General features: G+C 38.7%; 1 protein-coding gene across 4 annotated transcripts in view; it reads left to right on the forward strand.

Moving 5' to 3' along the window:
- Positions 1-8551: 8551 nt before the first annotated feature.
- shtd (anaphase promoting complex subunit 1) overlaps positions 8552-18623 on the forward strand; it is a 443338-nt gene continuing 433266 nt past the window's right edge. For 3 of the 4 annotated variants that reach the window (XM_076179508.1, XM_076179510.1, XM_076179511.1), the window contains exons 1-2: positions 8552-8624; positions 15103-15305. In XM_076179508.1, the coding sequence (XP_076035623.1) occupies positions 15144-15305 (162 nt within the window). In that variant the 5' untranslated portion in view covers positions 8552-8624; positions 15103-15143. The remainder of the gene's footprint in view (positions 8625-15102; positions 15306-18623) is intronic. The other variant, XM_076179509.1, reaches the window with a different exon arrangement.

Here is an 18623-nt window from a genome sequence, read left to right on the forward strand (position 1 = left end):
TTTGCAGGTTCGATTTCCTTCAAACTATTGGAAGGCTATCTCATTACTCATGTCGGAGCGAGTTTCCATATGTTCAGTGCACGTATGTATACGGTGATGTGGTATTGGGTATGGTGCATTGTACATGTAGTCAGCGTGTTGATTGGGCAGCTAGCTGCATGCAACCAATTAACTTCCCTGCATACAGGTACCATGTAATTCGCAACTAGCGACATTATTTAGCACGATAGTCGTGTAGGGTCTAGTTAACATGTACTAGTATACGCGCACATGCATCTGATACGAAGCTAGGCTAGGTAAACCATTGAACTCAAGGAGCTATACCGCGTACACATATGTACGTACATCAACAAATTAAAGTTGATTGATGCGTTGCGTTTATGATATCGATTGATAATGCATTGATTGATTACGGGTAAGTTGTGTTTGCTCTGATCCTTTCATCAATGGTGATGGGATTCAGGGATTGCTAAATGATAATGCATGAAAAACGTTGAATCTTGCCGCGGGAGCGATTTTTTTGTGGGGGATCGCTCCCGCTATTGGATTTGCGAGAGCGACATTGGAACTTTCCCGAGCGAAATCGCTCGTCGCTCCCGTGTATTTTTTTCGCTGTATATATTTATATGTGTGTATATATTTATACATATATGTGTATATATATATGTATATGTATATGTATATATATGTATATATACATATATATATATATACATATTCAAGGTATTACCACATGCTATCAAGCCTTAGCAAACAAGAACAAATGTGTTATTCCAAAAAGATTTCTCAATGTTTTAATTTGCCTAAATAAAGACAAAAATATTATAATCACAAGTGCAGACAAAGGAGGAGGCATAATAGTAATGAACCAACAAGACTACAATAATAAAATGATAGATTTACTCAGTGACAGTGAAACTTACGAGAAAAAACATAATGGTTACGCAAAAAATGAAGGCGAAAAATTCACAACAAAAGCGAGAAAAATATTAAAGAAATCAGAGCAAGGGAAAAAACTATTAAACTTACTTGAAGAAGCACCCATACCACCAAGAATGCACGGCCTGCCTAAGATCCACAAAACAGGAATTCCTATGCGCCCCATTACGTCAGGAATCAATAGTGCACCTCATAAGTTAGCCAAATGTTTAGCTAAACCTTTATCCAATACTTTAGGAACTATCAGTGATGCACATCTACGAAATTCGTCGGATCTAATTAACAGATTAAAAGTTTTAGATTTCAATAACAAGAAACTAGCCAGCTACGATGTCACCTCTTTGTATACTCGAGTATCAATAAAAGGCGCTCTAAATGCTGTTGAACGAGTAGTAAGTAATTTGAAAAATGAAGATCTACCCGTACCCAAAAAAGATTACCTCGAATTAATTTATCTTTTTGTAGGATTTGGCGCTTTCACTTTTGATAATATTGAATACAGACAACATTCTGGCCTCGCCATGGGTAGTCCCCTTTCTGCAGTGTTAGCAAATTTATACATGGAAATACTCGAAACAGAAGAATACATGACTATAATAGGTAGGAATAGTAAATGGTTTAGGTATGTTGATGACATACTCGTAATTGTACCTAAGGATACAGACATTAATAACAAACTCAGGAGATTAAACAGTGTAAATGAAAATATACAATTTACTGCAGAAAATGAAAATAACGGAAAATTACCTTTCTTAGACACAATTATCCATAGAATAGATAAAAATGTGAAATTTTCAGTATACCGGAAACCCACCAATAAAGAAGACTATATACACTTCTACTCAGGACATGATGACAGAACTAAAACAGGTATGATAATAGGTTTCTTCTTCAGAGCATTTCGTATATGCAGTAAAGAATTTCTAGATCCTGAATTACAACATATTACTGAGACTTTCATCAAACTCAAATATCCAAAAGGTCTCTTATGTAGGTTGAAAAAGAAAGCCAAAGAAATAACTAACAAAAGTAAAGATGGAAATAGAAATAAGAATGATAATAAATGTAATAATGAAACCAGATATATCACAGTACCAAACTCTAATGTTAATTCATACCTAGACACTTTTCTCCTAAAAGCGGGCATCAAAATAGCCAGGACGTCAGGTAGCAAAGTAGGACATTTGATAACACGTAGCGACAATAATCCCACTAACGAAAACAGCGTTGTTTATAAAATCCCGTGTAAAAGCTGTCCCTCTTCATATTTTGGTGAATCTGGTCGCGGACTTAATAAAAGGATAAATGAACATAAAAATGACGTAAAAGCCCATAGGACATCTAACTCCATAGTAATACATGTGGATAAACATGGTCACCTTCCAGACTGGAACAACACAACCGTATTAAATAAAGGATCTTCCAAGAAACTAAGGAAAACAATTGAGGCAGCATATATCAACACTAATAACAACATTAACCATAGAGAAGGATTTATATGTTTAGCAAAAGCCACAAGCAGATAAAATAATAAGCTCTTCGAAGCGTCACATAAGATGACCCGTCCGTGTATAAAATATCCGGTTACGTTTGAGTTGTTAGCTTTGTGAACAAGACCCTGCGGGTCGAAACGTTAAGGCGTAAAATTCTCCCATTTCTCCTCGTCAACTTCTTTCACCTTCAATTTTATTTGTCATAATATAGTCAACATATATATATATATATATATATATATATATATATATATATATATATATATATATATATAATTAAACTAACTAACCAGTCCCTTCGTCCTAATGGGTACTTTTTCTTTTATACTTTAATTGCGGCTAAGCTATTATATGAATCCATTTGGAACGATTGTGTATTTCATACAGGAGGAGCCAAGAAAAGAGAGAGGGAGGGGTGGTGAATGGGATTGGAGTATGTAGGGATGAAATGGGTGGGAGTGGATCTATGCCTTTGACTTTTGGCTACCTCCCTTGTAAGGGGGAAAAAGCCGTTGGTATGTGTACAGTATTTGTGTGTATGCAAATTATAGCGTGAAACATATATGCTAAAAATTATTTAATTTGACTTGAGTTTATTCATTTCAGTACGATATAATTTCACAAACATTTCAAACCAATACTAATACAAATGGGATAACCAACAAACATAAAGAATCTAGACTGAGTTACAGGTAAGAATATAATAATATACTAGGAATAAACCAAAACAGCCAAATAAGGGGGCTTATTTTCATTGATGTAATATATATATATATATATATATATATATATATATATATATATATACATATATACATATATATGTGTGTGCGTGTGTGTGTGCGTGTATATATATGTATATGTATATACATATATATGTATATATATACATATACAGTATATATATATATATATACTCATATGTGTGTGTGTGTGTATATATATATATATATATATATGTGTGTGTGTGTGTGTGTGTGTGTGTGTGTGTGTGTGTGTGTGTGTGTGTGTGTGTGTGTGTGTGTGTGTGTGTGTGTGTGTGTGTGTGTGTGTGTGTGTGTGTGTGTGTGTGTGTGTGCGGAAAAAAACCCACCAAGGAAAAAGATAAACTGATGACCAAGCGCTTTCGTCTATTCAGACATCCTCAGGGTACATAGAAATGAAAAAGGACACAAGAATATATACACAGAGTATAAGGTCAGGAAGGGAACCGGGGAAGGTTGTGAGGCTCTATTGTCGACCTGACCCGTTCGTGGCAGCGGACGTTTGGGCCACTACCTTTTTCATAATAAAATTGTCCAGCTTGTACATACCATGAATTAAATTTAAGTTATTGACAAATGTATCTTTGATCAGACTGGATTCTATTATATTTCTAGTCAAATATGACTTATTTTTAACAATTTCTTTAGCACCCTCCCAATTTATGCAATGATTAAAATCCCTTAGGTGAATAATTAATGCATTAGAAATTTGCCCACTCTTGACGCTATACTGATGTTGTGTTAACCTTGCTTTTAATTCTTTTCCAGTCTGACCAATATAGCATTTGTCGCAATTTTTACATGAAATTGAATAGATGCATCCTTCTACCTTATAAGGAGAGTTTTTAATTAAGAGGTAGAGGAAAAGTTTGTGTGTGTTTGAGATGAAATGTCCACTGTAAGTATTCTATTTACATTTCATTAACGTGAATTTCATTCAAAATGGCTTGAAACGATAGAGAGAATTGAAAAAAGACAGGCTTTCAGAAAATTTCAGCGTTCTATATCTCCCACGAATATCACACTTATGCAATGAGCCAGAGAGATTTAAAAAACACGATCATGAAAAAAAGAAATGTTTGCCGATAAATCTAAAAGTTCAAAATAATTGGTCAACTTGAAACATGCATTAACCCAGGCACTTAGCAATGACAGTGGCCTTCGAGATAACGAGATCTCGCACAATCTCCTTCGTGAAACAGCATTCCCAGTGACAATTTTCATGGGGAGAGAGGCGTCACGATGGAGAGGGAGCGGATTACTCTCATTCCCAGTTGCGACCTGGAAATGGGTAACCCCATGGAAGGGCCCTGGGAGCGGTCCTGGTGGGAGGGGTAGAGGGCAATGCAAATGGCATGCTAATTAGTATCTTTGTGGTACTTGTATTCCTCGTACCTGTAGAGGTTCAGGGAGGGAGCGGGTAGAGTTTGTACATACTTGCCCCACCCTGACGTTTAAGCTGGCAAGTAGTGGTCTTGACATGTCAACAATGACTCGGTCAATAGCCTCTCGGTCTCTACCCAAGCATCGTGAGACGGATCTTAAGGTAGCCTTACACGGGACCAAATCTGAGCAACCACTGCTCTAATTTGGTTGTTCGCTACCCGTCGAGATCGACAGCACGCTGCTCAATTCCTGTACTATTCAGATCTGTAGTCAAATGCGCGTCCTAATGTTTTTTTACAGCATTATCATATAAATGTAATATGTTGTATAACGAATATAATATAATTTCATGTGCTCAAAATAAAATATCATTAGCTTGAAGCCACTATTGAATATTTTAAATGCCCATACAATATCGTCTCTCATTCCGACTACCCGAGTTATTTGAAAACAAACACCCAGAAAACTGAACACATTCCATCCTTCCTCACTGGTCTATCTTGTTTCGTTAAGTGAGGTGCAAGCAACTCCGACAACTCGTAATACTGTTCTTTGCTCATTCGGTGATACTCCTTGGTTGTAGATAGGTCCTCCAAACACAATTCTCGCACAAGGTTTTTGTACATATTTTTCCCCTCTCTTTTTTTTTCGCCGGGGGTCCTAGCCATCCTTTTTTCTTTAACCTTCGTAGGTTTCTAATTGTCCATAAACCAACAGCCATTGAAACACAAGCCGAAATTGTACAGGTTGAAATCTGGGGGCCATGATGACGGTTTACAACAGCTGACAAATGTTTTGATTACGTTGCAGCGGGCAGCAAACCAAAGACTATACGAAACTGCCTTACTGCTGCTTGCTGCGTGCTCGGCGCTGTTGGTTACTCAGACTTGCTCCCGTGTGAGGTCACCTTAGGATGCTGCTTTAAACTGGAAATAGGGACAGGATAGTCTACCAGCTTCTCGTCGGGATTGATCGGGAGAAGGGAACCGACTTTCTCACAGGGTCGCGACCCAACGAGGGTAGGTACTCATTTCCATATCCTTATAGGCACGTCTACACCTGTTGTTTTGGAGCATGGTGACGGCGAGTACCCGGAAATGACAGTGTAGACGAGAACAACTGAAGCACCACCCCCGACCGAGGTGGTTCATGAGCGACATACAGTGTGCATCCTGGCCACCTGTGAGCACTAACCCTCAGGGTGACCAGGCGTCCCGTATTATACGGGATCGTTCCGTATCATACGGGATCATCCCGTATTTAAAGCATTTGTCCCGCGTCCCGGGACGCGTTTTGTCCCGTATTTTCAAGATTTTATACACTTCGCATGAAAAATTGAGAAACTTTACATTTTACGGGCATATTAATTCGAAAGCAACAATATTTGAGTGAAATTTTATATACGAGATGTGTTTTTTAAGTAAGTACCGTTTTGAAATAAAAATGAAACAAGTAGACTGTTCGTAACAATTTTATTTTTACATGAAAGCTTGTACTGTAATCTACTTTTCAACATAATTACGGAATCATCTGCCCCGTGTTTAAGTTTGGTTGTGAGCATTTGAAATACCTCCTCCGATTGAGAATGCCGGCGACTGTGAAATACGCGCTGTGATTCGTTTTCTTACTGCTAAAGGCGTGAAAGCGGCTGAAATTCATCGTCAGATCAGTGAAGTGTATGGAGAAAAACATCATGAGTGATGGCATGATGCGGAAATGGGTGAGAGTTTTTAAAGATGACCGTAAAATTGTGCACAAAACCATCAGTAATGAGTGAAGGCCGTCTACTTCGTTCCTCATCATGCACATTTGTACAGCCATCTTTAAAGGCTTTCATGTAAAAACAAAATTGTTACGAAAAGTCTACTTGTTTAATTTTTATTTCAAAATGGTACTTAAAAAACACGCCTCGTATATGTTTCTTGAAACAAAATATATAATGAAGACAGCCCTTTAAAGCAAGTGAAGAAAAAGTACAAGTCAATGAAGCAGGTCCTGGAGCTGCGAACTTGTTTTGTGCGCTTCACAAAACCAGTACACATTGTCCATATACCTTTCCAATGTATGTATCCTGTATTCCAGTTTTCAAAATCTGGTAACCCTGGTAACCCCACCAGTGTTACCAGATGCACATACACATCTGCGTTGAACTAGACATTTAATTTCCGTGCCAGACGTTCCGGTGTATGGGTTATACAGTGAGAAATTAGTAGAGTGTTGATAGTTATGGAGCATATCGTCTGCAAATTCCTTGAATATACCTGGTACTTATTTATGGTTTAGCAAGGGTGGCCACTAATTGTGTATTGGATGAGAATGAGCTCCGACTGCGGAGTGAGTCTGACCTCACAGGGGAGGTCAATGGGAGGAAAGGCCATTGGGAAAGAAGTTAAAGGGAGTGAGGGGTGGGGAAGGGCAGCGTAGCCATAGATGTGCTGCCTTTAATTTCAGCCTATCTTCCGCTGAGCTATTTCATTAATCTTCATAATACTTTTATTTATATACATATATTTATATATCCATATTTGTTTATCGCTATGCTATTTCATTGAAATCATTGTGATCTTTGGCATAATTATGTGCTCGTCCATCCAGGGTTAGCTAGATTATACACAGCTATTTTAAGTAGTCCGGCACAAGGCAAAAGAAAACTACATATAACTCCAATCTCGGTTCAGGATTTTTTTCTGCATAAAGATGGAACCCAGTGATAAGTGGAGTGCCGCAGGGGTCTGTTCTCGGACCATTGTTGTCTGTTTTGATTATTAATGACCTCCCTGATAGTATAGTAAATGACAGTGAAGTAGACCTGTATGCAGACGATACAAGAATATTCAGATGCATAAAAGATCAAGAAGATTGTCAGAAATTACAGCAGGATGTGGAGGAGGTATACTCATGGAATGAAAATGGCTGTTGAGTTTTCATCTGGATAAGTGTAGTAATATGAGAATAGGAAGAACAACTATTAAAGATTGAGGCTACCAAATGGAGAAGCAGCCAAAAAAGATTACTTTTGAGAAGGATGTGGGAGTAATAATCAATGATAAATTATGTGAATCACCTGGCAGAGAAAGTAAACAAAGCCAACAAAATAGTGGGAATAATTAGAAGGACCTTTGTTACGTTGGATGCAGTAATGCTTATTAAAGCGCTGCTTGTAGCAATGGTAAGACCACATTTGGAGTATGCTAACCAGGTATGGAGTCCTTACCTGGTTAAAGACATTGAGATGGTAGAGAACGTGCAGCGTAGGGCTACAAGGATGGTGCCGGAACTCAAAGGTCTTAATTATGAGGAGATACTAAGGAAACTGAACCTACCAACGTCGGCATACAGAAGAGCACGGGGAGACTAGAGACATACAAGATGCTCACTGGAAAATATGATGGGGAATGTAGGCAACCATTGAAACTTCGAGAAGAAAGCATCAGTATGCGGAATTCACTGAAACTAGACAAGGTCACGGTTGGATAAAAGGAAGTATACTTTCCCGTGTAGGGTGATAAATAACTGGAATCAGTTGTCTGTGTGGTTGATCACAGCAACACCGGTTAACCAGTTTGAGGTCAGACTTGATAAATTCTGGTAATTAAGAATTGAAGTACGATTATAAAGCAAGAATATTCCACCACACGCTACCACAAGTTGAAAATTCTGGAGTCACAGGCATGAGTCTCTTCCAGGAAGTCATCCATGTAAGTCCATAAAGTCTAATAGTCTCATCTGGTCCTTTCAAATGCGTTATTACGTCATACTACTTTTAACTTTACATTCTAGATACAATTATATTTGATTATATCAGTTTAGATAATTATTTATGATATGGTACCAGTACGTCATATTTCTTTATTTTTCATCTAAATAATAAATAGAAAAGTAATATTATTTGGCTGTCTATATTTCATTGAATGACCGTACTCATACGACAGTTTATGAAATGATGTTGACTACAAATGCGGTCCTAGATCGTCATTTACTTTATCTCGAACTTGTTGTTATTGTTTGAAAACAATAGTGGTAGTAGACGGTATACGAAAAGGTAATATGCTTAACGGAGTGTGTCGAAGTCGGTAACAATAGATTATACCCTGTGGAAAATTTAAAGGAGAAACAAAGTATAAGTACAATATAACAATAATTTTTATGGATGTTTCGTCAAATTTTTGACGATATATTTTGCAACCTTGTTCAAGTAGACTATAAAGTGTGTTCATTAGTTGAATAATTTCTTCCCTTTGGTAAGCAAATTCGGGTGATATATCTAACAAATTTGATATCGGAATTTATCCATCCCTGTCGTAGACAACATAGGATCGTGTTTGAATATTTTTTTGTGTTATTGGAGCTTAACAGTGGCAGTTATGATTGCTATCAATTTCATCTAGAATTAATTCAAATTTTTTATATATATACAAAAATGCTGTCTTAAAAATTAATCATATATTTACAAAGGTAATTCTAAAGAAGTGCACACCAAAACAACAGCAATAGGAAATTAGATATTAAATTTGTAAATTATAATACATCAATGAAATATATGTTTTTAGTTTTACTTTTTAGGTCTTTCTTATACTTAAGCATACTTAAGCATATATTTAAGCATATTACGCAGACCAGTCGAGAAGACGACTTCGCTGTGCTCACAGGGTAAACTTAAACTGTAGCTTATGGCTCTGGCTGTGTGGCTGATGGGTCAAATCTAAATTTTGAGTCACTCCAGTGGCAATCCAAACGGTTCTTGAAGGAGTTGGCAGATGCTGCCTCACCAACCTCAGACGGCAGACCATTCCATACCTTGACTGCTTGATGGTAGAAGCTATTGTGATGAGCACCATACATACCATCATTAGAACGATGTTGGAATAGTTGTTTGCTATGTTGTCTACTTGGTCTGTCACTAGGCCTGAAGGAAGCTGGGAGGATCTCTCTCTGGTATACATAGAAGTGCTTCCACATCTCAATCATGTCCCCACGTAATTGCCTGTATTTGAGTGTTGGTAGGTCAAGATGCTTCAGTCGATCAGGATACTTTATCTCTCCAAAGCCATCTACCAAACTAGTTGCTCTTTGTTGGACTTGTTCGATCTTGTTTCAAGACTCCTATACCTATGTGACCACGCAGATTGTGCATATTCCAGGTGGGTTCTCACGAATGTTGTATACAGGGGCTTGAACATACTTGGGCTGAGATAGGAAAAGACTTGTCGTATAAGGCCTATCATTGACAGTTAATTTTATCTTTCCATGAATATGCTCTTCAAATTTTAGTGTAGGGTCTACTGTAATGCCAAGGTCCTTTTCGCTTTCCACATATTCAAGTTCTTGTCCATATATAGTGTACCGGTGTGCATACATAATATTTTCAAATGCTCCCAGAGTGATAACCTTGCATTTGTTGGGATTAAAGCTTAGCAACCAATCACTTGACCAATCCTGTATCTTGTTCAGATCTTGTTGCAGTAAGTAGGAGTCCTCCCGACTAGTGATTTGTAGAGTGCTCATAGTGTCGTCAGCGAACATGTACATGTTGGAGTCAGTGGTCTCTGGCAGGTCAATGATGTATATGATGTATATGCTCAAGGCATATATAAAAGGTTTGCTCACACTTGTGTCATGAAATATATCAGTTACCACCAGGTTGTCACACGTATCACAAGCTTTTTTTGTCCTGGTTTAGTTATACTATCGCATACAAGCTACAAGTTGTATGATATGCCAAAGAACATGGTAACAGAGCAGCAGAAAGACACTTTGGACCACCGCCTACCAAAAAAATGATTCGGCAGTGGAGGAAACAAGAAGAAGAATTGAGTGAAGTTGGAAACAAGACAAAGCACAATTTACATCAAGTACCAGCAAAATTGCCACAGTTAGAAAAAGACTTGTGTACATGGATAATGGAACAGAGAAACTTAGGGGTTGCAGTTAGTACAAAAATGATAATCATAGAAGCAAGAAAACTTGCAACAAACATGGGAGTAGAAGACTTCAAAGGCACTGCGTCTTGGTGTTTTCACTTCTTGAAGTAAAACGGGTTCAGCTTATGAACAAGAACTAAAATATCTTGAAAAATCCCAGAAGAATATGAACAGAAAATAATGACTTCCCATCAATTTATCATTAATGCTAGAAAGCAGAACTCATTCAAACTTAACCAGATTGGGAATATGGATGAATTTCCTTTAATATTTGATAAACCTTCTAATAAAAGCATAAATGTGAAAGGTACCAAAACAGTGACTTAAAACCACAGGTCACAAAAAGATTCATTACACTGCAGTTTTAGCTTGTTGCGCTGATGGCACCAAACTACCACTATTGTTGATTTTCAAAAGAAAAACATTGCCCAAGGAGAAATTAGATGGAATTCATGTTATTGCACAGCAATGTTTCTATAATTAAAATCTCCCATGATCACAACATTTTTGTACTGGGAAGCTCTGCGAATTTCATTAATCAGGGGATCAGTCTGCTTAGTGCTGAGGTTAGGAGGTCTATACAAAATGCCAATAATAACTTTCTTATTCTTGCCTATAATCTCTATCCAAATAGATTCTGTACAGTCCTCTTCCTTAATTGGATTGTTGATAATACAGTTTATTGTATTTTTAACGAAAAGTGCTACACCTCCCCCACTCCTGCCAACCCTATCCTTGTGAAAAAACTTGTATCCTTCTATTTCAATTTCTGGAAGGAAATGTTTATTAGCCATGTTGATTCAGGATTCAGTAATAGCTATAATATCAAAATTCTCTATGCATGCTTTACCTTGCAGCAAATAAATTTTGTTAATTATGCTTCTGCTATTTGTACAGTAAATTTTAAGTTTATCTTCCCTCCACAAGACATTTTTTCTTGTCTATTGTGTGTCTTACCCAATCTCTTTTTACCTTTATTACTTCTATCACAGTGTCCTTTGTACTTTAGTTCATTTGTTCTTTGATTATTTCTTTAAATAGTTTTTTCTTATCTTTGTCTTCTTTCATTTGGTTTTTAATTTCCATCATGTTTGCTTTTTTTATATATATAAGTAATAAAAAGATGTTTTGGAAAGAAATTAAGAGAGGAAGAGGAGGCGAATCAAGTGGAGAAGAAAAGGTATAAGGTGCAGATGGAGAGATGATAATGGAAGAGAAGGCAGTAAGGGGAAGATGGGCAGAATATTTTAGGGAGTTGCTAAATGTGAAGGAGGATAGGGAGGGAAAGATAGCTGCAGTGGGAAATGCGAAGAAAATGACCGTGATGAGTGAGGAGAATGGAGGAGAAATAAGGAAGGATGAAGTGAAGGCAGTTGTTAAGATGATGAAAGCAGGTAAGGCACCTGGTCTGGATGGATGCCATGCAGAATGTCTAAAAAAGGAGGTACAGTGATGGTGGACTGGTTGGTGAAGTTATTTAATGTTTGTTGGAGAGAGGGTAGAGTGCCGGAGGACTGGAGGAGTGCTTGTACAGTTCCACTTTACAAGGGAAAAAGGGACAAGTGTGAATGTAGTAGTTTCAGAGGGATTAGCTTGTTAAGTGTAGTTGGGAAGGCTTATGGGAGGATCTTGATTGAGAGGATTAGGAGAGGAACAGAGGGAGTAATTGGTGAGGAACAGTGTGGATTTAGGACGGGTAGAGGTTGTGTAGATCAGATTTATGAGGTAAGACAGATATGTGAGAAAGCTATAGGAAAGGGGAAAGATGTTTTTAGGGCCTTTATGGACCTGGAAAAGGCTTATGACAGGGTAGACAGAAAGGCACTGTGGGAGGTTTTGAGGATGTACGGGATAGGAGGAAAGCTTCTGGGAGCTGTCAAGAGTTTTTATGAGAGTAGTAGAGCTTGTGTCAGGATTAGAAATGGAGAGAGTGAGTGGTTCGAGGTAAAGGTGGGACTTCGTCAAGGATGTTATGTCACCCTGGCTGTTCAACTTATACATGGATGGTGTGGTGCAAAAGGTAAATGCAAGGGTAGTGGGTCAGGGATTGGAGATGGTTAAAGAAAATGGAGAAAAGTGGGAGGTGAGCCAGCTGTTGTTTGCGGACGACATTTCGCTTGTGGCAGGATCGGAGTAGGGATTGAGGAAGTTGGTGACAGAGTTTGGGAGAGTATGTGATAGAAGAAAGCTGAAGATAAATGTTGGTAAAAGTAAGGTGATGAGATGTACAAGGGGTGAAAGTGGCAGCAGACTGGAAACGAGCATTAAGGGAGAGCGACTGGAGGAAGTGGATAGTTTTAGATATTTGGGTGCAAATGTGGCAGGAAAAGGTGGAGGTAGAATGTAGATTGAGAGAAGTGAGTAAAATGCCTTGGTGGATTAAAAAGTGTAATGAGGAATAGACATTTGGGAATGGATGCTAAGAGGAGACTATATGAAGGAGTGATTGTGCTAACAGCACTGTATGGGGCAGAAACATGGAACATAAGAGAGGAAGAGAGAAGGAGTTTGAATGTGTTTGAGATGAGGTGTCTGAGAAGTATGATGGGGGTTACTAGGCTAGATAGAGTGAGGAGGAGAACAGGGGTGGAAAGGGAGTTGGGAGATAGGGTTGATGAAAGAGTATTAGGATGGTTTGAACACATGGAAAGAATGAGTGAAGAAAGACTAGTAAAAGAGGTATGGAAGGCAGATGTGGAGGGAGTGAACATGAAGGGACGTCCTAGGATGAGGTGGATGGATGGGGTGAAGGGGGCTTTGGGGAAGAGGGGAATGTCTGTTGAGGAAGGACGGGAGAGGACAGAAGACGGGTGAATGGAGAATGGTTGTATATGGATGATGTTGTGATGCATGAGGTGGAATGGGCGGGTGGATGGGGGGTGAGGTATGTATGAGCAATTTTTGACGCAGCCCGAAGGGATTTCTCCCCGTCCTCTCCTTTTTGCATGAGGGGACGGAGAGGGGGGTCGCCGATTTAATGAAGCGGCCTTGCTGTGGACGTGCTGTGTCTTGCGACACTGTTTTTGACCCAGGGCAGTGGACAAGGTGCAGGGATGACCCGACATCCAGGAAGTGCTAAGATGAGATGGAGGGTGGAGGGGTGTGGAGTGTATTCAGGGATGGAATGGATGGGAATGATTTTATGCCATTTCCTTTTTGGCTACCTCCCTTGTAAGGGGGAAAAAGCCTTGGTATATGTATGTATATATATATATATATATATAATATATATATATATATATATATATATATGTATATATATATATATATGTATATTCACGAACTTTGCCTACCTCTATTAGTATCTTCTCATTAACTTCCCTCAACAAAGTTTCATTTTTATTTGTGTCTTCGTTTTTCATCTTTTATAGTTTTTTACTATAGCTAGTTCCTTTTTCATTTCTTCCATTTCCCTAATTAAGAGTGCATTTTCCTTCCTCAATTCACTCACTTATTTGTATAATTGGTTATGTTCCCTTTTCCATTCAACAATTTCCCTTTTCATTTAAAGTATTTCTTGATTTATTAGTATGTTTTTGAAGTCCATACCTCTTTCTCATCTGAATCCATGGAATAATTCATCTTCATATCTAGGACTATCAATATTGCAATTTTTTTCCTAACCACTCCCAGAGGCATTTCATACTTACTCTTATCTAGTCTTCTTTTGGTCATCTCAGCATATGTTGGTTTATCATAGTTTTTATTCATTTCCTTTTTTTTTTTTTCCCCTCTCCTACTAAACTTGATCATTTTCATACATGGTTCCGCACTCGCTATCACCCTCCTTCCGTTTGTTTACAACGAGGTATTGTGCCACTTTTTCATCAATGAATTGCTATATTTAGCATTAGTTCATGGAGCGTTTTCAGGCACATATGATTTGTTCGACTGCCAGTGTGTGTGTATCTTCAATACTGCACACATAATACTCAAAAACAGTTTCTGAAATAACAAGTCCAGTATGTTATCAAAATAAGAACTTTGAAATACATACCCAAGAATTGACTGTATTTATTAATTGCTCTAAAGTGATCCCTTAATTTGTACTCAATGAACATTCTTCATTAAATTTCATGTTATAATTATGAAGTCTTATTTTCCAATCTGTTTTATACCTTGTAATGTCATCTGGTAGCAAATTTTGTCATCTTGTAAATTAAGCAGTTTTATTAGAAACACTACAGAGAAGATTGATCTTTTGTCCCAAGAAGTTGAGAATAGATACCCAGGAAAGTTAAAAAAAAAAAGTTTGGGTGAATTGTTGAATATTCCAATAGAGAAATGCAAATATTTAATGAATGAATGAATAAGTGGCACTTTCTCCGCCTTCTATTTTATCTGTTCCACCATATGTTCTCATGGTCCACACATTGGACTAGAATTTTCAAGGAACTGAACACATTTACTGTTTTTTTTTTAGACATCTTGTTTCAGTTAACACTGAACTGCTCCATCTGTTTTACATGTATAATTGCAAGCTTTTTTCATCCCCAGTCATTCTCATCATTGCCTTTAATAGTTCTTACTTCCTTCCATACTATATGTAAAATAGATGTACTTGAAAAAAGTAGTGTATTTATTTTTCTTATCCCAAAGACAGATTTGCAAATCTGGATGATTCAGTGGATGACGCCATCATGATATCATGTGGTGCCCCCCAGGAGTTTGTTCCATTTGGGCGTGAGTACTTGCAGCACCACCCAGGGGAGGTGGGGCTTCCCTCCCCGAATCCTATGCACCAGTCTCCTCACCTTGACTTGCTGCGACAGCTGCACACAGTTTCCCTCAAAACATCCAAGGTAAGGGTGCTGCAATTTGGAAATTATGTATGGTGTGGCCCCAGGTATCTGGTACTTGTATACCTGAAAAGCTTGTATTACCAGAATTTAAAGAAAGAAAAAAATATATATATATATATATTTACCGTATTTTCCGGCTTAAAATGCGCATCGGGTTATAATGTGCACCCATGCACTTCGTTATCTCAGTACACAGATAGCGCGCACCGACGTATAACGCGCATGCCCGATCACATTTGTCTATAATGCAGTTTTACCTCGGTATTTATATCATGTGAACGAGGTTACCTGAAGTATTTTTCATTGGCTAGAGCCACCGCTGGGAAATCTGTTGATTTGTCACTAAATTAAGTGTCGGTTTAGGCATCAATCAGGACACAACTAAGAAAAAGTCGTAACTACATGTATCGGTATATGACTCATGTTGTGCGTTGGTCCCTTATTACTTTGTAGCTTAAATAGTTTGTAGGAAATATGATCTAAAAAAACTTTATTGAAAGTAAAATATACAGAAAAATTTCGGGATTTTTACAGAAAATGTTCATTTTATATCTTGAGGAAATAATTCGTCTTTACCATTTTTTATTTAATACTGAAACAAACTACAGACTGTTTCGTTTTAGCTTTGAACCTGCTATGACAGTGATGAAATAGGACAGTCTCTCATCGAGGTGACGTTTAGTTAATATAACTCCCGAAAGAGGGTGTTGTAGTCAGGTGTTTGACACGAGTTTATGAACGGCCGCAATGGAATTTGTACCATACCTAAAGTGAAGCAACAAAGCCAACATAAAAATTCAAACTATGCTGTGAACATGGGCAAATATCATGAATATTGATCATGTTTCATGGTGTTTAGGCCTATTTAAACATGAAAAATAAGATTCGATAGATACCTACCTATACCAAATATTTATATACGGTAGCCCATGCTGGTGGATTCTTTCATGTCACCATGGCTGTTCTTCTTGTTCTCACGGAACGTCACAAAGAAGTGTGCCGTCCCGACTTTGTGACGGCCAACATCGTCACATTGTTGTGAAAACAATTACACACACAGCCGCAGAATTTTTATTGTAGGCCGTAGATAATGCGCACCACCGGATAACGCACACCCCCCATTTTTAGGCTCTTCCAATGGAAAAAAGTCGCGCACTATACGCCGGAAAATACGGTATATATGGTTTTAGATACTATTATACTGCGACTGTCCCTCCGTTATGCTGTCCCCCAACCCCTTGCTGCTGTCCTGTACCATTTCTCTGAATATTCATTTTCTGCTGTGGGGGAAAAGAATACTGCCACCAAGTATTTTCACTTGGATCGTAAGAGGCGAGAAGAAAGGGACGGGGATTGGGACTAGGCATCCTTCTCCTTGTAGCCCCGCAGGGGACATTCCTAAACGAAAAAGTAAAGGCATAAGAGGGTCTGGGAGTTTTCCGACCAGCACCCTAAGGTTTGGGTCTTTTAATGTGTGTGGATGTGGTACAGATGAGAATAAAAGGGAAGAGATAGGTAGTATGTTCGTGAGAAGAAAGATGGATGTGTTGGCTTTGAGTGAAACTAAGTTGAAAGGGAAGGGTGAGTGTAAGTTTGGAAGTGTAAGTGGGAGGTTCTCAGGAGTGAAGAGAGGGCAAGGGAGGGAAGGGGTGGCTATTCTAGCAAGTGAAGAGATAGGTAAACATGTAGTGGAGTGGAAGGAGGTTTCCTCAAGGATAATGTGGATGAAGGTGAAACTGGGGAAGGAGATGTGGGTCTTTGTAAGTGCATATGGGCCTGGCAGTGAGAAGAGTGTAGAAGAATGGGAGGCCTTTTGGATAGATTTAAATGAGTACATAGAGGATTTAGGGAGGAATGTCAATGTAATAGTACTGGGAGACCTTAATGCTAGGTTAGGAAATGGTCCAATTGATGGAGTGGTTGGGAAATGTGGAGTTCCAGGAAAGAATCGTAGTGGAGAGTTGATGGTGGAAATGTGTCTAGAAAGAGAGTTGATGATAGCAAATACAGTGTTTCGGAAGAAAGTCAAGCATAAGTACACATGGGAGAGGGTGGTGGATGGAAGGGTGGTAGATAGAGCGTTGATGGATTATGTAGTGGTAAATAGGATTATGATAGGAAGAGTTAACCCCTTCCATACGGTGCCGCCTACGTAGGCGTCATGAGGAGCAAGTGGATTCGCGACGCTGCCATATCGGCGTCTTGATTATATTTATTGTAGTCGCCCCTGTGTTTTTACATTCTCCCAAATGTGCCCTGAATCCCATTCTCTGTGGTTTTCAAAATTCGCGGGTGAAAGAGAGAACGATCGATATAGGCGGTGACTATATTTTATGATGCGAGTATTATTACGACACATCGTACGGCTGGCATTGGCTGCTGCCCGCGAGATTTAAGTCCTGTAGTGAAGTGGTTAAGGATGTACATGTGCTAAGGGGAGAGGGTGGGGGAATATCAGCTCATTTTTTGGTGGAAGGGAAGTTGAAAGTGGAGGATAGATGGAGAAAGAGGAAAGGGACAAAAGGTAGGGAGGTGCTTAGAGTGAACTCTTTAAATGAAAAGGAAAAGGAGGAGTACAAGAAGAAGCTGAAGGAGGAGTGGGAGGGAGTGAAGGATAGAGTAGAGCTAGGTGTGGAGGAGGAATGGGGATGGTTGAAGGAGGGAGTCACAAAGTGTGCAAGGATGGTGTGTGGAACAAGAAGGACAGGAGGAAATAAAAGGAAGGGTAGTGAATGGTGGAATGAGGAAACAAAGAAGGTTGTAGAAGAGAAGAAGCGAGCTTTCACAGATTGGTTACAAAATAGGACGAGGGAGTCATATGAGAGGTACAAAGAAAAGAAAAGAGAAGTAAAGCAAAAGGTAAAGGTTGCAAAGAGGAGAGCAGATGTGAAGTGGGGTAAGGGTATGACAGAAAATTTTGAAAGTAATAAAAAGATGTTTTGGAAAGAAATTAAGAGAGGAAGAGGAGGCAAATCAAGTAGAGAAGAAAAGGTAAAAGGTGCAGATGGAGAGATAATAATGGAAGAGAAGGTATTAAGGGGAAGATGGACAGAATATTTTAGAGAGTTGCTAAATGTGAAGGAGGATAGGGAGGGAAAGATAGCTGCAGTGGGAAGTGCTAAGAAAATGACCATGATGAATGAGGAAAATGGAGGAGAAATAAGGAAGGATGAAGTGAAGGCAGTTGTTAAGATGATGAAAGCAGGTAAGGCACCTGGTCTGGATGGATGCCATGCAGAATGTCTAAAAAAAGGAGGTACAGTGATGGTGGACTGGCTGGTGAAGTTATTTAATGTTTGCTGGAGAGAGGGTAGAGCC

The sequence above is a fragment of the Oratosquilla oratoria genome, chromosome 42, assembly GCF_046742065.1.
Source record: "Oratosquilla oratoria isolate Oo_2021 chromosome 42, ASM4674206v1, whole genome shotgun sequence".
Taxonomy (NCBI): Eukaryota; Metazoa; Arthropoda; class Malacostraca; order Stomatopoda; family Squillidae; genus Oratosquilla; species Oratosquilla oratoria.